The 22,766-nt window shown below is 42.2% G+C and overlaps 1 protein-coding gene across 1 annotated transcript; it reads right to left on the reverse strand.

The window, feature by feature from the left end:
* Positions 1-5,666: 5,666 nt before the first annotated feature.
* LOC311124690 (uncharacterized protein) lies at positions 5,667-14,731 on the reverse strand. The gene is made up of 2 exons (XM_084198794.1): positions 14,550-14,731; positions 5,667-10,239 (listed from the first exon to the last, which is right to left on the reverse strand). The coding sequence occupies exon 2, from the start codon at positions 10,133-10,135 to the stop codon at positions 9,101-9,103; it is 1,035 nt and encodes a 344-aa protein (XP_084054920.1). The 5' UTR covers positions 10,136-10,239; positions 14,550-14,731; the 3' UTR covers positions 5,667-9,100.
* Between the last annotated feature and the right edge of the window lie 8,035 nt (positions 14,732-22,766).

The raw sequence follows: 22,766 nt of genomic DNA on the forward strand, positions 1-22,766 counted from the left end.
CCGCCTCCAAAGTTGTTTTAGAGAATTTGGCAGTACGTCCAAACGGACCACGCCAGCCCAGAACCTTCACATCCGACTTCTTCACCTGCGGGATCGTCTGAGACCAGCCACTCGGATAGCTGATGAAACGGAGGTGTATTGCTGTCTGTAATAAAGCTCTTTTGTGGGGAAAAACGTAGCATCCATGGCTGCGCCCCTGCCCAGTCATGTGAAATCCATACATTAGGGCCTAATGAATTTATTTCAATTGACTGATTTCCTTATGTGAACTGTAACTCAGTAAAATCATTGAAATTGTTGCATGTTGCGTTTATATTTTTGTTCAATATAAAACACGTCAAATCTACACTTGAGTTGCTTAGCAAGATGACAGTGAATGTTCCTTAGTAGCCAAGTTACAGTTTTGACTTAAATCTTCTTGAAAATCTATGGCAAGACCTGAAAATGGTTGTCTAGCAATGATCAACAACCAATTTGACAAAGCTTGAAGAATTTTGAAAATAATATTGGGCAAATGTTGCACAATCCAGGTGTGGAACCCTAACCCTTAGAGACTTACCTAGAAAGACTCACAGCTGAAACTGCTGCCAAAGGTGATTCTAACATGTATTGACTCAGGGGTGTGAATTCTTATGTAAATGAGATATTGTTATATTTCATTTTCAATACATTTGCAAAAATGTCTAAAAACATGTTTTCACTGTCATTATGGGGTATTGTGTGTAGATGGGTGAGGGAAAAATCTATTTCATCCATTTTGAATTCAGGCTGTAACACAACAAAATGTGGAATAAGTCAACTGGTATGAATACTTTCCATACGACAACATTTTCCATCACGTCAATTGTTTTGATCCATTTTGATGGACATTTTTATAGAATTTCATTTTTCTTACCACTAATTTTTCCTACCTTTGAAGCCTAATGGGGCATTTTTGCAACGTTTCCATAGAAGTATTCTACAAACTTAAAATTACAATCAGAGGGCTATAGAGTACCACAGTATGAGTCATTATACCCATAAAACCTAGCAGTCAAACAAGGAAATGGTTCCAATCGTTTTTATTCGTTTTCATTTGAGAAACACTTAAATAAAGGGCTGTGTTTCGTGTAGGCTTACCCTGGTGTGACGTGTTGATAACCGTTTAAATCTCTCTAGGACAAAGTGATTTTTATCAATATATTTGCCTGTATTTACCCGCAAAACATTAAACGCTAATTAGCTGCTAATGTAGCTGTCATAAAGAACTATAAATACAATGGTGATCTGGATGAGACTGCCGAATTGAGGCAAAGATAAGAATCTCTGGATTAAGTATCGAATTGAACACACACTGCACATTAGACTCTAAAGCACTATAACACAGTGTACAGTACTCAAGCTCAAATATTCAGTTGTTTGATTCATGCGTTTGTGTAAGTCACTGTGACCTACTATGGTTATTCTTCTGACAATAACACACAACGTAAAGCCATAGGCTTAGTTTTGGCAAGAAAACACACCCACCCTCTCTCCACACTCACCTTGTTTGCATTGTTGGTTAAGGGCTTGTAAGTAAGCATTTCACTGTAAGGTCTACACCTGTTGTATTCGGCGCATGTGGCAAATACAATTTGATTTGATTTGAGATCGTTCTTGATGGCCTCTATTCCTCCCTCCTTCTTCTTCTTCTTCTTCTTCTTCTTCTTCTTCTTCTTCTTCTACTTCTTCTTCTTCTTCCCTTTTCCTCTGATTTCTTCTCCTCAAACTGGTTCAGCTCCGGGTCCAGGTTGTTCAACTTGAGGAGAGAAGAACACACTGGGATAGAACCTAGCTAGGATAGAACCTCACTGAGATAGAACCTAACTAGGATAGAACCGCACTGGAATAGAACCTAGCTGGTATAGAACCACACTGGAATAGAACCTAGCTAGGATAGAACCACACTGGAATAGAACCTAGCTAGGATAGAACCACACTGGAATAGAACCTAGCTGGGATAGAACCACACTGGAACAGAACCTAGCTGGGATAGAACCACACTGGAAAAGAACCTAGCTGGGATAGAACCTAGCTGGGTTGGAGCTTTATTCAGGAATAGAATCACAATGGATAAGAACCTCGCTCAGTTAGAACTTCACTTAGAACCAAATTCATTCAGTTAGAACAACACTGGATTAGAGCTCTTCAATGGCATAGAACCATAGTTAGAAAGAACTAACCAACTCAGAGCCATCTGGCTCATGTTCTCATCTGAACTGTTCTGATGTTGGCACCCCTGTTGTAAACCGCCCCTGTATCGCCACCTGGTGGCTGAGTGGGAGCAGTTCGGTATGAGCTGTGTGTTTCTACAGTGCATTCAGAAAGTATTCAGACCCCTTGACTTTTTCCACATTTTGTTACGTTATAGCCTTATTCCAAAATGGAGCAAATAAATGTTTTCCCTCATCAATCTACACTCAATACCCCATAATGACAAAGTGAAAACAGGTTTTTAGATTTTTTTGCACATTTATTACAAATAAAAACAGAAATACCTTATTTACATAAGTAGTCAGACCATTTGCTATGAGACTCGAAATTGAGCTCAGGTGCATCCTGCCATTGATCATCCTTGAGATGTTTCTACAACTTGATTGGAGTCTACCTGTGGTAAATTCAATTGATTGGACATGATTTGGAAAGGCACAAACCTGTCTAGATAATGTCCCACAGTTGGCAGTACATGTCAGAGCAAAAACCAAGCCATGAGGTCGAAGGAATTGTCCGTAGAGCTCCGAGACAGGATTGTGTCGAGGCACAGATCTGGGGGAGGGTACCAAAAAATGTCTGCAGCGCTGAAGGTTCCCAAGAACACAGAGGCCTCCATCATTCTTAAATGGAAGAAGTTTGAAGCCACCAAGAATCTACCTAGAGCTGACCACCTGGACAAATTGAGCAATCGGGGGAGAAGGGCCTTGGTCAGGGAGGTGACCAAGAACACGATGGTCACTCTGACAGAGCTGCAGAGTTCCTCTGTGGAGATGGGAGAACCTTCCAGAAGGACAACCATCTCTGCAGCACTCCACCAATCAGGCCTTTATGGTAGAGTGGCCAGACAGAAGCCACTCCTCAGTAAAAGGCACATGACAGCCTGCTTGGAGTTTGCCAAAAGGCACCTAACAAGATTCTCTGGTCTGATGAAACCAAGATTGAACTCTTTGCCCTGAATGCCAAGCGTCATGTCTGGAGGAAGCCTGGCAGCATCAATACGGTGAAGCATGGTGGTGGCAGCATCATGCTGTGGGGATGTTTTTTAGCAGCACGGACTGGGAGACTAGTCAGGATCAAGGGGAAGATGAACGGAGAAAAGTTTTCCTTGATGAAAACCTGCTCCAGAGCGCTCAGGACCTCAGACTGGGGAGAAGGTTTACCTTCCAACAGGACAACGACCCTAAGCACACAGCCAAGACAATGCAGGAGTGGCTTCGGGACGAGTCTCTGAATGTCCTTGAGTGGCCCAGCCAGAGCCCTGACTTGAACCTGATCGAACATCTCTGGAGAGACCTGAAAATAGCTGTGCAGTGATGCTCCCCATCCAACCTGGCAGAGCTGAAGAGGATCTGCAGAGAAGAATGGGAGAAACTCCCCAAATACAGGTGTGCCAAGCTTGTAGCGTCATACCCAAGAAGACTCGAGGCTGTAATCACTGCCAAAGGTGCTTCAACAAAGTACTGAGTAAGTGTCTAAATACTTATGTAAATGTGATATTTCCGTTTTTTATTTGTAATACATTTGCTAACATTTCTAAAAACCTGTTTCTGCTTTGTCATTATGGGGTATTGTGTGTAGACTGATGAGAAAAAACAAACAATTTAATTAATTTTAGAATAAGGCTGTAACCAAATGTTAAAAAAGTCAAGGGGACTGAATACTTTCCGAATACACTCTCTATCCACAGAACCAAATTACACAGAACCAGATTACAAAAAAAACATATTACAAAGAACCAGATTGCAAAGGCTAAATATCGGGTGTCAAACTCATTCCATCTAATTTACATAAATATTCACACCCCTGAGTCAATACTTTGTAAAAGCATCTTTGGCATGGATTACCGCCGTGAGTCTTTCTGGGTAAGTCTCTAAGAGCTTTGCACACCTGGATTGTACATTTTTTGCACATTTTTCTTTTTAAAATTCTTCAAGCTCTCTCAATTTGGTTGTCGATCATTGCTAGACAGCCATTTTCAAGCCGATTTAAGTCAAAACTGTAACTAGGCCACTCAGAAACATTCAATGTCATATTGGTAAGCAACTCCACTGTATATTTGGCCTTGTGTTTTAGGTTATTGTCCTGCTGAAAGGTGAATTTGTCTGCCAGTGTCTGTTGGAAAGCAGACTGAACCAGGTTTTCCTCTAGGATTTTGCCTGTGCTTAGCTCTATTCCGTTACTTTTATACTAAAAAAAACTCAGTGACGTGTTGTGTTTGCCCCAAACATAACGCTTTTTATTCAGGACAATAATTTCTTTGCCACATTTTTTTCAGTTTGACTTTAGTGCCTTATTGCAAACAGGATGCATGTTTTCGAATATTTGTATTCTGTAAAGGCTTCCTTCTTTGCACTCTGTCATTTAGGTTAGTATTGTGGAGTAACTACAATGTTGTTGATCCATCCTCAGTTTTACCATATCACAGCCATTAAACTCTGTAATTGTTTTAAAGTCACAATTGGCCTCATGGTGAAATCCCTGAGCGGAGTTAGGAAAGACGCCTGTATCTTTGTAGTGACTGGGTTTTTACCCATCTACCAATAGTTGCGCTTCTTTGCGAGGCACTAGAAAACCTACCTGGCCTTTGTGGTTGAATCTGTGTTTGAAATTCACTACTCGACTGAGGGACCTTACAGATAATTGTATATGTGGGATACAGAGATGAGGTAATCATTCAAAAAGAATGTCAAACACTATTATTGCACACAGTGAGTCCATGCAATTTATGTGACTTGTTAAGCACATTTTTACATCTGAACTTATTTAGACTTGCCATAACAAAGGGGTTGAATACTTATTGACTCAAAGACATTTCAGCTTAATCATTTCTAAATAATTTCCCAAAAACATAATTCCACTTTGACATTACTGTGTATTGGTCCGCGGCTGAATCTAGTTGATGATCCCTGAATTAGAGGCTAGTAACAATCACGCCTACCTTATCGGCGGTCTACTTAAGCTGACCGGGTCTGCTCACTCACCCTGCTGAGGCTTGCTGCTACTATGCGCTGGCTCCCACCACCCCCCCAGCCTCCACCTGTCAGGTTCTGTGTTCCTGCCGGGGGGGATTGGTATAGTTTACCGCGCTCACTGCCTGTAGGCTACCCTGAAGAAGCAGAGCCTATACGCCAAGACTTGCATTATTCATTGCTTAATATATGGTTAAACATATTTCTACGTGGCGTTTTCTTTCTGAACGTATAATTCTGAAGGCAATTAAGCTCTTGAAATGACATTCTTGGATACAGTAGATATGTTCCATAAACAAATAGGATATATTTAGAAATAACCAGGCTAAAACAATACATGTACAGGATGAATTAATGGAGATTGTGATGGCAAAATTATGTACTAATGTGAATGGCTACAGAATCAGAGTCACACACAGGGAATGGGGGATTAGAGGGCCTAAGATTGTATTTTATTTATTAGGATCCCCATTAGCTGACGTCAACGGCGACAGCTAGTCTTACTGGGGTCCGGCACATAACGAAAAAGACATCACAGACAAAATACTTTACAATTTACATACATTTAAAAACATTAACATGTAGTGTGTGTGCATCTATCAGTTACACATACATCAGTACATACACACAACAAGTAGGTCACATGGGGGAGAGGCGTTGTGCCGCCAGGTGTTGCTTTATTTGTTTTTTGAAACCAGGTTTGCGGTTCACTTGCGCTATATGAGATGGAAGGGAGTTGCATGCACTCATGGCTCTGTATAATACTGTACATTTCCTTCAATTTGTTCTGGACCTGGGGACAGTGAAAAGACCCCTGGTGGCATGTCTGGTGGGGTAAGTGTGTGTGTCAGTGCTGTGAAAAGACCCCTGGTGGCATGTCTGGTGGGGTAAGTGTGTGTGTCAGTGCTGTGAAAAGACCCCTGGTGGCATGTCTGGTGGGGTAAGTGTGTGTGTCAGTGCTGTGTATATGTAGTTGACTATGCAATTTGGAATTTCCAACACATTCTTATAAAAACAATTAGTGACACAGTCAGTCTTTCCTCAACTCAACAATGATTGTGTGGTCCATAAATGACAGCAACCATACGGCTGTTCGCCATCTGAACAAAAGGAGTGGCATTTATTTATTTTTATTTCACCTTTATTTAACCAGGTAAACCAGTTGAGAACAAGTTCTCATTTACAACTGCGACCTGGCCAAGATAAAGCAAAGCAGTGCGATAAAAAACAACAACAACAACACAGAGTTACATATGGGGTAAACACAACATAAAGTCAAAAATACAACATAAAATATATATACAGTGTGTGCAAATGTAGTAAGTTATGGAGGTAAGGTAATAAATAGGCCATAGTGCAAAATAATTACAATTTAGTATTAACAGGCGGTGGAAGACATTATGAGAGTGTACAAAGTACCCTCCAGTTATGTGGACAATTGATTAACTCAATGCCCTGCCATAAGTCACAGAACAATGCAAGCGACGAATGCTATCCCCTCACCTTGAGCCAATCACAGCTCTCCTGACGGGAGGCCTCACCTCTTCCTGTCCAGAACTATAAACTGAATGTGTGGTATTCATAATGTCTTCCACCGCCTGTGTGAAGACTGATCACAGATACCAAACAGTATACTGTTACCGTGGACGACTAAGGGTAATACCTGTTAATTGTCATAAAAATCACACACACATTCTAAAATGGTATCTTACTACACAACATCAACACTTTTAACCATGTCATTTTCAGTCCGTTTACACGGTTTGCTTGAGGAAATAAGAGAGTTTGAGACACTTTTGCGTCCAGTGTATGGTTCTCCAATGGAGAAGTTCCCTGGCTGTGTTGAAGAGCGACGGTGACTACGTAAGAACTGCTATGTCCATATCTCCGGCAGGCCGTCTGAGCACCATTTGGTTAAACTTGCCGCCCTTTGAGCTGATGGGAGGAGCTTTGTGATGGGAGGAGCTTTGATGTAGAGGTGTGAGCTGAGCAAAAGAAGGGATGGACGACTCCTGCTGGGAGAGGCCCCTCCCCCTCTTCCTTTGTTCTCTGGCCAGTGGAGAGCTCCCTTGTGTATTCTCACTGTGGTTGACGTCTGGCGTGGATGTGTTAAATCATTGCTCCTCTACACCTGCTAGCGTTAGCCCTACCAGCCTGCTAACGTTACATTAGCACTGAATGAGTCAGCCAGTTGCTATCAACACCTAGCTTACAAGCTACATTAAAGTAAACCAAAGTTTTGATAATACATAACGCCATCTAATAGGGCTGGGCGATGTGGCCAAAATATAATATGACGGTATTTGACGGCATTTGCTTCATGAGTAGTGGGCGACCCGAGGGTGGCGACACAAACATTCTCCATTCTCATTGTTTTATACTGTACAATTCAACTTTCATCAAATAGAATTTCCTGCATTTCCTGCACTAATTTGAGATCATTTCTACACTGCCACACAGGGCTGCACGATATTGGCCCCCCAAAAAATCTAGGCCTTATTTTTAACCAAATGTTGCAATTGCGATTTGACTTCTGATTTTGATCAAAAACACTAGGGGGAACCGTTGAAATCATGGAAATAGACCGATTATTCTAATTCTATAGTTATAATATAATAGTGGGCACTTTGAATAAAGTGTTGTTTGACATGACAACGAATGGAAATGCCAGGGAGGAGCTACTTCATGTAGCTAACATATTCATGCTAATCCTCTTTGGTTTAGAAGATACTGTTTCACAAACAACATGCTGATCTAGGCCTACACTGCTACGTTAGCTACGCTAGCTACGTTTGCTCTGACTCAGTACATTTATTAGCTAGCTAGCGGCTAACACAATTTAGCCACAACTTGCTAAGAAAAGACAAACTAGCTGTTTGCAGATGTAAGAAACTATTCGTGTAATTATAGAACGCCAGTGGATTTATATTAAGATGCAAAACTAAAACAACCGCATCGTTGTCATCAACATTGTTGCATGTTGCTTCATTGACCGTGTAGACTGGACCCAAGTGTCTCGCGGTCGAGCAACAACAAATCCGCCTCGAGTGACAGGGGGCGGGGCTAGGTCTGTGTGGAATGCGGCATAGAGAGAGAGGGAGAGCGGAGTAAAGGATCCAAAATGGACGTTACACACGGCGTATCACATTTAACAAACCAAACATTAAAATACCGTTATAGAAGGTAATGTAAAAACCCAAACCGGTCCTTTCATCAATATCGGTATATAGTAAAATACGGTATACTGCCCAGCCCTACCATCTAACCAATTCTCAGAAAATGTTGGCTATATGCAGTTATCAGCAAGTGAGTCAGCCAGCTAACATTAGCTATTAGCCTAGCCAACCAGCACGGTTATGATAGGCATGCTAGAGCCCAACTACTGGAGACCAGTTAGAACACAACATAACGTGTTCCCACTAGATAACACAGCCACAACGTCCTTGAAGAGCATGAGGTGTGGCTAACGTTAGCCAGCTTGAGCTAGCTACCGAGTTACCAAACAAACAGAGTACACCCTATCTTGTTTTCTTTTTGGTGCCATTGATATGAACTTGTGAGGTAGAGAACCTTTATAGTTCTGAACAGCTGATTGGCAGACGGTGGGACATGTCTCCTAACTGCTCTGAGCACTGCTCACACTTAGTGATAATGGCCGATTTGAGGCAGAATATATTCAACATGTTAGAAAATTAATGGGATGCCGTAAGTGCCTGTAGAGTGCCTGGGAGCCCGCGAGAGCCATCAACTGGGAATCAGGTACATATTAACACTTTACGGGCTGCCGCGCTAGGTTTTACTCCGGGTTTACTCCGATTTGGAAAAATGCACCGGGATCTGATCGGGAGCCTGTAGATCGGGCTAAAAATGTGTGTCACATGGATTTAGCTGGTGTCTCTTTAGGTCTGCTGTCTGGCTGAAGATCTTTGCACACTGAGAGAAGTGGTACAGGGCTTCTCTCCTTTGTGAGTTAACTGGTGTGCCCTCAGATGTGATGACTGACGGAAACTCTTCCCACATTGAGGGCAGTGGTACGGCTTCTCTCCTGTGTGAGTTCGCCAATGTTTCTTCAGGTATCTTGCCAGACTGAAGCTCTTCCCACACTGAGAGCAGTGGTAAGGCTTCTCTCCTGTGTGAGTTGACTGGTGTGCCGTCATATTTGATGAATGATTGAAACTTTTACCACATTGAAGGCAGTGGTAACGCTTCTCTCCTGTGTGAGTTAACTGGTGTGCCCTCAGGCGTCCTGGCTGACTGAAGCTCTTCCCACACTGGGAGCAGTGGTAATGCATATTTCCTGTGTGAGTAAGCTGGTGTCTACTTAAGGTCTGTAAAAGAGGAAAATTCATCCCACAAACAGAGCAGTGGTACGGCTTCTCTCCTGAGTGAGTTCGCTGGTGTGTCTTCAGGTGTCCTGCCTGACTGAAGTTCCTCCCACACTGAGAGCAATGGTACGGCTTCTCTCCTGTGTGAGTTAGCTGGTGTGTCTTCAGAGCTCCTGCCCGACCAAAGCTCTTCCCACACTGAGAGCAGTGGTACGGCTTGTCTCCTGTGTGTATTCTCATGTGTTCCTTTAGATGTCCTTCCATACGGAAGCTCTTCCCACATTGGAAGCAGTGGAAAGGCTTATCTCCTGTATGTATTCTCTGATGCCTCTTCAAATTGAATGACCAACTGAAAGTCTTCCTACACTGGGAGCAGTGGTACGACTTCTTTCCTGTGTGAGTAAGCTGGTGCTTCTTCAAGCTGCTTGGGGTCTGAAAACTCTTCCCACATTGACCACATGGGTAAGTTTTCTTTCTTTTGATAGTATTTTTGTGTGGTATGAGGTGAGTTGGACACACGAAACTGCCTCTGCAATCTGAGCAGGGGTGGGGCCTACAAGTGTGCCTTCTCAACTCCTCTGGCTCATAGAAACTAGTGGAGCAGTCCATGCAGTGGTGATGTTTCTGTCTTGAGTTCCTCTGTCTGTGTTGTTTATGGTTTCCTGAAGCTGTGGAACTGGGCTCACTGTCTGAACCTGGGTTGGAGCTCTCTCCTGTGGGAATATAAACATATATGGGGTTAGAATCAGGAACAGAGCTGTGAACAAGAAACTATTAAATCCAGTTTTTAGATATTACCCCCCTCCCCAAATCAAAATCTAATATGGATGCCAATGTTTTGTTCTGGCTTTGCACTCAGACGTTTTCACTACGGTTCCCATATTGCCAGGCTGATTAGACAAACAGGTGTGAAACACAGACAAGTGTGCGTGCAAAGTAAGAACACAAAGAATCCATGTTTGATTTTGATTATATTTGTGGGGGGGGGGGGGGGTGGTAGCATCTAAGAGTTGATTAACAGCAGATTTGATTAATTATTGGGCACCGCTCGGGCGATGCAAACGACTTACAACGATCCACAGATCACAGATATACACTCTGACTTGGGAAAAGCGTCGCCAAACAGTAAAAGAGTTGCACAGTTGGTTAGTGGTATACTGCTACACAGAGTATACAATCTCCGTCGAGAAGCTGGGCTAACTTCCCACAATAATAGTTTTGGAATCCCCTGTGGTCGCCAAGTCACCAACCTCTCTCCGTACTCCACACCTGAACTTACCTGGGTCACTGATACTATCTACTTCTTCCTCTAGATCCAAGGCACCAACCTCTCTCCGTACTCCACACCTGAACTTACCTGGGTCACTGATACTACAGTGGGGAAAAAAAGTATTTAGTCAGCCACCAATTGTGAAAGTTCTCCCACTTAAAAAGATGAGAGAGGCCTATAATTTTCATCATAGGTACACGTCAACTATGACAGACAAATTGAGGGAAAAAAATCCAGAAAATCACATTGTAGAATTTTTAATGAATTTATTTGCAAATTATGGTGGAAAATAAGTATTTGGTCACCTACAAACAAGCAAGATTTCTGGCTCTCACAGACCTGTAACTTCTTCTTTAAGAGGCTCCTCTGTCCTCCACTCGTTACCTGTATTAATGGCACCTGTTTGAACATGTTATCAGTATAAAAGACACCTGTCCACAACCTCAAACAGTCACACTCCAAACTCCACTATGGCCAAGACCAAAGAGCTGTCAAAGGACACCAGAAACAAAATTGTAGACCTGCACCAAGCTGGGAAGACTGAATCTGCAATAGGTAAGCAGCTTGGTTTGAAGAAATCAACTGTGGGAGCAATTATTAGGAAATGGAAGACATACAAGACCACTGATAATCTCCCTCGATCTGGGGCTCCACGCAAGATCTCACCCCGTGGGGTCAAAATGTTCACAAGAACGGTGAGCAAAAATCCCAGAACCACACGGGGGGACCTAGTGAATGACCTGCAGAGAGCTGGGACCAAAGTAACAAAGCCTACCATCAGTAACACACTACGCCGCTTGGGACTCAAATCCTGCAGTGCCAGACGTGTCCCCCTGCTTAAGCCAGTACATGTCCAGGCCCGTCTGAAGTTTGCTAGAGTGCATTTGGATGATCCAGAAGAGGATTGGGAGAATGTCATATGGTCAGATGAAACCAAAATATAACTTTTTGGTAAAAACTCAACTCGTCGTGTTTGGAGGACAAAGAATGCTGAGTTGCATCCAAAGAACACCATACCTACTGTGAAGCATGGGGGTGGAAAAATCATGCTTTGGGGCTGTTTTTCTACAAAGGGACCAGGACGACTGATCCGTGTAAAAGGAAAGAATGAATGGGGCCATGTATCGTGAGATTTTGAGTGAAAACCTCCTTCCATCAGCAAGGGCATTGAAGATGAAACGTGGCTGGGTCTTTCAGCATGACAATAATAATAATAATAATATGCCATTTAGCAGACGCTTTTATCCAAAGCGACTTACAGTCATGCGTGCATACATTTTTGTGTATGGGTGGTCCCGGGGATCGAAGCCACTACCTTGGCGTTACAAGCGCCGTGCTCTACCAGCTGAGCTACAGAGGACCACACTGATCCCAAACACACCGCCCGGGCAACGAAGGAGTGGCTTCGTAAGAAGCATTTCAAGGTCCTGGAGTGGCCTAGCCAGTCTCCAGATCTCAACCCCATAGAAAATCTTTGGAGGGAGTTGAAAGTCTGTGTTGCCCAGCGACAGCCCCAAAACATCACTGCTCTAGAGGAGATCTGCATGGAGGAATGGGCCAAAATACCAGCAACAGTGTGTGAAAACCTTGTGAAGACTTACAGAAAACGTTTGACCTGTGTCATTGCCAACAAAGGGTATAATAACAAAGTATTGAGAAACTTTTGTTATTGACCAAATACTTATTTTCCACCATAATTTGCAAATAAATTCATTAAAAACCCTACAATGTGATTTTCTGGATTTTTTTTCTCATTTTGTCTGTCATAGTTGACGTGTACCTATGATGAAAATTACAGGCCTCTCTCATCTTTTTAAGTGGGAGAACTTGCACAATTGGTGGCTGACTAAATACATTTTTCCCCCACTGTATCTACTTCTTCCTCTAGACCCAAGGCACCAACCTCTCTCCGTACTCCACACCTGAACTTACCTGGGTCACTGATACTATCTACTTCTTCCTCTAGATCCAAGGCACCAACCTCTCTCCGTACTCCACACCTGAACTTACCTGGGTCACTGATACTATCTACTTCTTCCTCTAGATCCAAGGCACCAACCTCTCTCCGTACTCCACACCTGAACTTACCTGGGTCACTGATACTATCTACAGTGGGGAAAAAAAGTATTTAGTCAGCCACCAATTGTGCAAGTTCTCCCACTTAAAAATATGAGAGAGGCCTGTAATTTTCATCATAGGTACACGTCAACTATGACAGACAAAATGAGAGAAAAAAAATCCAGAAAATCACATTGTAGGATTTTTAATGAATTTATTTGCAAATTATGGTGGAAAATATGTATTTGGTCAATAACAAAAGTTTTTCAGTACTTTGTTATACTGTATACCCTTTGTTGGCAATGACACAGGTCAAACGTTTTCTGTAAGTCTTCACAAGGTTTTCACACACTGTTGCTGGTATTTTGGCCCATTCCTCCATGCAGATCTCCTCTAGAGCAGTGATGTTTTGGGGCTGTCGCTGGGCAACACGGACTTTCAACTCCCTCCAAAGATTTTCTATGGGGTTGAGATCTGGAGCCTCCAGGACCTTGAAATGCTTCTTACGAAGCCACTCCTTCGTTGCCTGGGCGGTGTGTTTGGGATCATTGTCATGCTGAAAGACCCAGCCACGTTTCATCTTCAATGCCCTTGCTGATGGAAGGAGGTTTTCACTCAAAATCTCACGATACATGGCCCCATTCATTCTTTCCTTTACACGGATCAGTCGTCCTGGTCCCTTTGCAGAAAAACAGCCCCAAAGTATGATGTTTTCACTCCCATGCTTCACAGTAGGTATGGTGTTCTTTGGATGCAACTCAGCATTCTTTGTCCTCCAAACACGACGAGTTGAGTTTTTACCAAAAAGTTATATTTTGGTTTCATCTGACCATATGACATTCTCCCAATCCTCTTCCGGATGCACTCTAGCAAACTTCAGACGGGCCTGGACATGTACTGGCTTAAGCAGGGGGACACGTCTAGCACTGCAGGATTTGAGTCCCTGGCGGCGTAGTGTGTTACTGATGGTAGGCTTTGTTACTTTGGTCCCAGCTCTCTGCAGGTCATTCACTAGGCCCCCGTGTGGTTCTGGGATTTTTGCTCACCGTTCTTGTTATCATTTTGACCCCACGGGGTGAGATCTTGCGTGGAGCCCCAGATCGAGGGAGATTATCAGTGGTCTTGTATGTCTTCCATTTCCTAATAATTGCTCCCACAGTTGATTTCTTCAAACCAAGCTGCTTACCTATTGCAGATTCAGTCTTCCCAGCCTGGTGCAGGTCTACAATTTTGTTTCTGGTGTCCTTTGACAGCTCTTTGGTCTTGGCCATAGTGGAGTTTGGAGTGTGACTGTTTGAGGTTGTGGACAGGTGTCTTTTATACTGATAACAAGTTCAAACAGGTGCCATTAATACAGGTAACGAGTGGAGGACAGAGGAGCCTCTTAAAGAAGAAGTTACAGGTCTGTGAGAGCCAGAAATCGTGCTTGTTTGTAGGTGACCAAATACTTATTTTCCACCATTATTTGCAAATAAATTCATTAAAAATCCTACAATGTGATTTTCTGGATTTTCTTTTCTCAATTTGTCTGTCATAGTTGACGTGTACCTATGATGAAAATTACAGGCCTCTCTCATCTTTTTAAGTGGGAGAACTTGCACAATTGGTGGCTGACTAAATACTTTTTTCCCCACTGTACTTCTTCCTCTAGATTCAAGGCACCAACCTCTCTCCGTACTCCACACCTGAACTTACCTGGGTCACTGATACTATCTACTTCTTCCTCCTCTTCCTCTAGATCTGGAGCAGACACATCCCTGTTCTCCTCTTCTTCTTTCACTCCTCTCTCCTCCACCTCCTCTGTGACTCCTCTCTCCTCCGCCTCCTCTTTCACTCCTCTCTCCTCCACCTCCTCTTTCACTCCTCTCTCCTCCACCTCCTCTGTGACTCCTCTCTCCTCTGCGACTCCTCTCTCCTCCGCCTCCTCTTTCACTCCTCTCTCCTCCACCTCCTCTGTGACTCCTCTCTCCTCTGTGACTCCTCTCTCCTCCACCTCCTCTTTCACTCCTCTCTCCTCCACCTCCTCTGTGACTCCTCTCTCCTCTGTGACTCCTCTCTCCTCCACCTCCTCTTTCACTCCTCTCTCCTCCACCTCCTCTGTGACTCCTCTCTCCTCCACCTCCTCTGTGACTCCTCTCTCCTCCGCCTCCTCTTTCACTCCTCTCTCCTCCAACTCCTCTTTGACCGCCATCTCTTCCTCTATGACTCCTCTCTCCTCTTTGATAATCACATTGAGTTCCAGTGGTTGACTGCAGTCCTCCAGCTTCACTGAGACCATCTCTGGGATGGAACACCACAGCCAGGACTTGGGTTCTGACATGGAAGGCTACAGATGGATTCAAAAGAGGAGGCACAAAATAGTTAAAAGGTGAGTTTCACAAACAGGGTGAGTTTCACTTGAACTGTTTTGCTAATAAAGAGATAGATAGACCATCCATCCACTTGGATTCTGCTAATACATTTAGCTAGCTAACATTGCTGTGGCGATGGCAACAATAGCTAACGTTAGCCATTTGAGCTAATTGGGTTAACTTTAGCTTACTGATTAATTTTACCGTCGCTTTTCTCAATAGGGTGGGATGATATCTAGCTGGATCGCTAGATAAAATTACAAGCAAGATATTTGCTAGCTAGTTTAAAGCAAATGCCAACCAAAATGACATTTGATTTGTAATCACACTGGCTGAATGATTTAGTAAATGATTACTAAAATTGAAGTTAGCTGGCTAACCAACCTTAGCTACCTAACAAACACTGCAGTCAAGTGAGCAGACACTCACAAAACTCGGTAAAGCAATTCGCTCTTCAGTTTCCTCCTGAATTTGAGAATAATTTGCTCTTCAGTTTCCTCCTGAATTTGAGAATAATTTGCTCTTCATTTTCCTCCTGAATTTGCGAATACACAACACTTTACGGTATTGCGTGTTTTCTGGGAGGGAAACTGAGTTGGATGCTCTCATGCACACACAGATAGAGACGATAGCTACAAATCATTCCAAGCAAACAGTTTGAAGCACACTTATTCAAATCTTCCATAATACAAATTATACCAAATCGTTTATTTCATTTTCGCGCCTTTTCAAAAATGACTTTGATATCGCGGGTAGAGTGAGGCTGCAGTAGGTGGTGCTGTTTATCAAATGTTAAATGGTTAAAGACGTGTTTACAGTCATGACATACAAACACACACCCCCACCCACACTGCTTCACAGTTAGATCTCAGTGATCTTGATATGTGTTTTTAGTAGATCATTAATCCAGTGTGATGACCGTGACATACCATACGATGCCCATATTATGCCAACTTAAAATATGGGTTAAAAATAATAGGTTATTCTATATTACAGTGAACTTTTGAGGTAACGAAATTCAATGAATCCAGTAAAAATGGGATGCTAAACATTTAGTCCCAGTAGTAAATCAGTAATCCATTGTCATTAAAGTCTCCTGAGTGGTGCAGTGGTCTAAGGCGCCGCATCGCAGTGCTAACTGTGCCACTAGAGATCCTGGTTCGAATCCAGGCTCTGTCGTAGCTGGCCGCGACCGGGAGACTCATGGGCGGCGCACAATTGGCCCAGCGTCGTCCAGGGTAGGGGAGGGAATGGCCGGCAGGGATGTAGCTCAGTTGATAGAGCATGGCGTTTGCAATGCCAGGGTTGTGGGTTCGATTCCCACGAGGGGCCAGTATAAAAAAATAAAAAATAATAATAAATGAAACAAATAAATAAATAATTTAATAAATAAAATATGTATTCACTAACTGTAAGTCGCTCTGGATAAGAGAGTCTGCTAAATGACTAAAATGTAAATGTAATTAACATTTCAAAGCATAACATGGCCATATTATGCCAGCTACAAGATTGTAAAAACAGGAGTTTACCGTATATATATATTAGTGAACTTTGAGTGATATCAATTAAAATTTAACACAGTAAAAATGGATGCTAAACATGTCTGCCACTAGTAGGTTGTGTACCTATTATGACCACCAAAAGATGGGACATTTCTAACATATACTGTCCTATCTTTTGTATGTAACGTGGACATCAAATTAAAGTATAATCTCTAATGTGAAGTTTTATGATTTTACTTTTTTACTTTTTTATTACAAGACAAAGATATTTGATAAAATGTGAAAAATCCGGACTGGGTTTAATGGGTACCCAGAGTACCCTTTAAACCCATGGGTGTTCCAAATAAACCCACCTCGTAAATAATACGTTTTAACTCATTTTCAAATGTTCAAAATGTACAAACGGACATTTCTTATGTGAAATTATTATATTAATATCACATTAAATTATTAAAATAAACTGATTATTGACATCAGGGCCTAAAATGAACACCCGCCAAATGCTGATAGAATTTGGCATTGGCGTGTAAAATGTCTATTTCAGGTGGTACAAGATGGCGCAGTGAGTGGTCGCATTCAACTGAGCTCATGAACTTGAAATTGAATTCAAGCCCTAATTTGAGTTTGATGACGAACCCAATTAAAGTTACTTTCTTACTATATTTTTCTTTCAATTAGTTTGGTGGTTTATCGAACATCACTTTTCCACTTGTTATACTTCAAGCAAGGTCAGCCAAGACTAGCTAGCAAGAAATCAACGTTAGCTAGCTACTAACGTTAGCTGAGATGGAAGCTAGCAAAATTGAAGAGGGAGCTGTCATAACCGAGGTGGATACTGTCGACTATATGGAGGATTTTGACTTTCTCCCCCAGAAGAAACGGTACCGAGGTCGGAGGACAGGTGTCCAAATAACCCCTTTGAAACCCCCCAACCTGAAGAGTCTACGAGAAAGTGACGCCGGGAAGACTCAACCACCCCAGACTATCACCAATGAAGCCATCTTCGCGGCAATCCAGGCTTTAAACAAGACATTTGATGAGCAAGCTATTCGGCTGAATGGCTTTAATGAGAGGATTCATAAAAATACCCTCTCGATTGCAAACATTTCCAAAACAACATGGTTTAAAGGCAGCAGGTATTAAGGATATCACCACTGATGTAAAACTGTTGAAAAATAAAGTTGATGCCCTGACAAAAGAAAACGACGAGCTGCACACAGCAAGTGCTGAACAGGTCCGATACAAGCGCTGGTGGAGGCTGAGCCTGAACTGGCTGCCTGAAACTGATGGTGAGAATATCAGAGGGATTGTGATTGACATTATTGGGAAGATTGTTCCATATCCCCCTGCTACCCTGAAGATCGCAGTAGATGTTGTACACCGTCGGAAACAAGAGAAAGGAGAAGAACAGACACAGACTGGTCATCATGCTGTTTGCGTTGAGGAACGTGAGAGACGAGGTGTGGAGAGCTGCGAAGCTGGCGCCGATCTGCATGGACAAAGGCATTCGATTCGCGGAAGATTTGAGCAAGAGCGACAGGGATTGCCTGTGCGAAACTGTGGCCACAAGTCGATGAGTTAACCAACGTTAGCACACTAAGTGTGTTTGTTGTTGTTAGCTGTCATTTGATGGCTTACTAAGATAGTCCGTTTTTATTAATTTAGTTTTGTTTCAAGTTCGATATTATGTATTATATTATATCTCAATTTCGTTTTTGATATGGCTTGATTAGCCTTCAGATTTTTATGAATTTATTTTAAGTTTGAGAGTTCAATTGAATATGTAAACTATTCATATATGATGTGTTATTACAGGATCTATCCATTTATTTTCCTTTATATGGTCGTTACTGTTCGTCAAGTTAATTTTTAAGGGCTGCTACTTTTATAATATTCAGAGGGTCTGTTTATTCTAGACGACTCTTCTGTTCTCGGATACTCTTCTGTTCTCGGATACTCTTCTGTTCTCGGATACTCTTCTGTTCTCGGATACCCTTCTGTTCTCGGATACTCTTCTGTTCTCGGATACTCTTCTGTTCTCGGATACTCTTCTGTTCAACATTCTCCTTCCTTTTTATCCTTGAACACCAGGGTGTGACGTAACAATATAAAAGGCTATTTTTCTTTTTTTTGTAAAGATTCATTAAAGTCCAATAGTTGTTTTTAAAATTTCAATTGACACATTTCTCAGTTGACTTAACATTTTGGACTTCACAATGGGGTGACAATATCATTTTTAGCCATGGCTCATCCCATTCTGCTGGTGTGGCAATACTTTTCAGACGTTTTCCAGGTAGTTTTAGAAAGCAAGTGTGATGAGTGTCACTGGATAACTATTGTTTTCTAATATAAAGGGGTCACGTTACGTATGACTTGGCGTACATATGGTGTTTGTCACATGTCACTACTTCACAGGAGAGCCATTTGAATCTAAACTTTTTTTATTTTATCAAAATGTGTTTTTTTGGCAGAAATGCATTCTGGAACGTGAACTTTCATGTGCCTTAATAACAAACTTGTATGCCATCTGTAAATACGAATACAATTGTTAAAATTACGAGCCCAGTTGGTTTAGCCACAGAAAAAGACAGGAATCTTCCCGCTAGCCATGATTGGCTGAGATAATGGATGGGCTGGACATGCCGAGAGATGAGTTCGGATTGGTCTACCATGTAGCACACTTCTGTCTATAACATGAGCTGCTCAGTTTGCGTAGGTAATCCTTTATAACGCAGCTTTAAAAAAAAAAAAGATATCACATAGTAGAAATGCAAAAAGTGTTGCTCTCCACTTTTTGGAGGACCGAGTTTTGAAATCAGTGGAATGCCGGGTGGAATTAGAGTATGATAGCTAAGGAGATGGAGAAAATTCTGCCATTTGAGTGCAAATATGCAGAGGGAGTCGAAAAGAGAACCCACAAAAGGCTGCTGTATAAAACACCTGTCTCTGGATTACATCTTCAAACTAAGGGCAACCATGGCAACCGTGACATAGAGGGAGAAGCATCCATCCATGTATACGGGTAAGATAGTCTAGCTAGCTACATTTTCAGATATTACACGTTTCTAATTCTGTCAGTCGTTTTTATTTCAACTTAAAGCGTACTGTTAGCTAGCTAGCTAACGTTACATGTATGATCTGTGGAGTAATATTATTCGTATCACAGAGCCATTTGCATTGATAGTTATAGCCTAATGTTAGCTAGCTAGCTAAGATTGAACCTGGTTGGTTAAGTTACCTGCAGATTCATGCAGGGTAGTAACGTTATGAGTTGGGATTATGGTTAATTGTTTAGCTAGCTAGCTACATGTCTAAACAAAAGACTCCACTATGCAAGTAACCATTTCAATAGAATGTTCATGATGTAACTGCAACAACTGTCGCTAGACTTAGCTGGTACATTCGCTCTGGCTATCTACTCCGATTTCAGAGCACTCTCGTCTGAGTGTGCCAGAACGCAGAATAACTGACAAATTTACGAACGCTCACCACCCGATGAATATGGCCCGTGTCAGTAAACGTTGGCAAAAAAGCGTAATTAAATTGTTGCCAGCAGCACAGTTACAGTCACCAACGCTCTGGATAACATAAAAACAGCCTAACCAGCTCTGCTAGGGCAAGTAAAATGGTCAGCACCCTGGCACTCCAGATTGAATTTATGAACACACCCGTAGTATAAACCAGCCTTTAGTCTTGAAATATTTTGTTGTTTAGTACATGGCCTCACATCCTTAAGAGATGTGTGGGGCTAAGGCTTAAGAGGGTGTGAACGATGCTAAATGGGTGTAGACAAAGAAGAGCTCTCCAGTAGGTTTACCAAAACATTCAAGGGTCATTTTCTCAAAAGTGAGGTTACAAGTTTACCAACTTTCAAAGCAGAATTACTTTCCCATTGTTCCTCAACTGTAGTGTATGATATACACTTTTCTAGCTCTGAGTCTCTACTTTTATCCAATGTAAAAAACACAATTTCAAATTTTGCTACACAAGACCGAATCGAGCCGGTCAGTCACATATTGGTAAATATTTATTGTTATAACATATTACATTTTAGTCATTTAGCAGACACTCTTATCCAGATCGACTTAGTTAGTGAGTGCATATATTTTTCATACTTTTTTCATACAAACAATCTTTTAACATCTATTAGCAAATTCTTAACTGAGTTGAAAAACAAATATTCAACAGATAACATTACCGTTGGAGGTGATTATAATTTTGCTCCTGATGACTGGATGGATCGGTATCCCACAAGGCATTCAGCCCATTGTTTTAATAACTAATTCTTAACTTTAAACTTTCCAATATTTGGCATACTCAGAATCCAACTTTAAAACAATTTTCTTGGTTTAACTCTACAACCAGCAACAGACAATTAAAATCTAGAACTGATTATTGGTCGTTATCTTCCGAATCTTGTCAGTGAATGTAGTATTTCCTCTGACAGACCATTGTTCCATCATTCTTTCTTTTCTAAAGCATCCTGGAAATGTTCCTTTTCTTTTAAAGAATGAGTCTTGTTGTTTACAGTCTAAAGATCTCATCAGAGAGACAGGTCTCCATGCTGCTCTTTCTGCGATTACCAGAAATGGGAAATCATTCGATTCAGAATTGCCATCACTACTGGTAAAATGCTAGCTCGAAAAAGATTCTCCAAGCAGATGGATATTATTGTTGATATTAACAGGCTGAGCAATAAAGTTGATTTAAATGACGTTTAAAAGCAGAGCTTGCTAAATGCCAATGTGAACTGGACGACATACAGTGCCTTCGGAAAGTATTCAGACCCCTTGACTTTTTCCACTTTGTTACGTTACAGCCTTATTCTAAAATGGATTTTTTTTTTTTATATAATCCTTAGCAATCTACACACAATACCCCGTAATGACAAAGCGAAAACAGGTTTTTCGATTTTTTTGCAAATGTATTACAAATAAAAACTGAAATACCTTATTTACATAATTATTCAGACCCTTTGCTATGAGACTCGAAATTGAGCTCAGGTGCATCATGTTTCCATTGAGATTGAGATGTCCTTGAGATGTTTCTACAACTTGATCGGTCCACCTGTGGTAAATTCAATTGATTGGACATGATTTGGAAAGGCACACAACTGTCTATATAAGGTCCCACAGTTGACAGTGCATGTCAGAGCAAAAACCAAGCCATGAGGTCGAAGGAATTGTCCGTAGAGCTCCGAGACAGGATTGTGTCGAGGCACAGATCTGGGGAAAGGTACCAAAAAATGTCTGCAGCATTGAAGGTCCCCAGAAACACAGTGGCCTCCATCATTCTTAAATGGAAGAAGTTTGGAACCACCAAGACACTTCCTAGAGCTGGCCGCCTGGCCAAACTGAGCAATCAGGGGAGAAGGGTCTTGGTCAGGGAGAAGACCAAGAACCCGATGGTCACTCTGACAGAGCTCCAGAGTTCCTCTGTGGAGAGAGGAGAACCTTCCAGAAGGACAACCATCTTTGCAGCACTCCACCAATCAGGCCTTTATGGTAGTGACCAGACGGAAGCCACTCCTCAGTAAAAGGAACATGACAGCCCGCTTGGAGTTTGCCAAAAGGCACCTAAAGACTCTCAGAGCATGACAAACAAGATTCTCTTGTCTGATGAAACCAAGATTGAACTCTTTGGCCTGAATGCCAAGTGTCATGTCTGGAGGAAACCTGGCACCATCCCTATGGTGAAGCATGGTGGTGGCAACATCATGCTGTGGGGATGTTCTTCAGCGGCAGGGACTGGGAGACTAGTCAGGATCGAGGGAAAGATGAACGGAGCAGAGTACAGAGAGATCCTTGATGAAAACCTGCTCCAGAGCACTCAGGACCTCAGACTGAGGAGAAGGTTCACCTTCCAACAGGACAACGATCCTAAGCACACAGCAAAGACAACGCAGGAGTGGCTTCAGGACAAGTCTCTGAATGTCCTTGATAACCCAGCCAGAACCCGGACTTGAACCCGATCTAATATCTCTGGAGAGACCTGAAAATAGCTGTGCAGCAACGCTCCCCATCCAACCTGACAAAGCTTTAGAGGATCTGCAGAGAAGA

Source organism: Coregonus lavaretus (genome assembly GCF_964263955.1).
Source record: "Coregonus lavaretus genome assembly, contig: HAP1_SCAFFOLD_79, whole genome shotgun sequence".
In the NCBI taxonomy this organism is placed as follows: Eukaryota; Metazoa; Chordata; class Actinopteri; order Salmoniformes; family Salmonidae; genus Coregonus; species Coregonus lavaretus.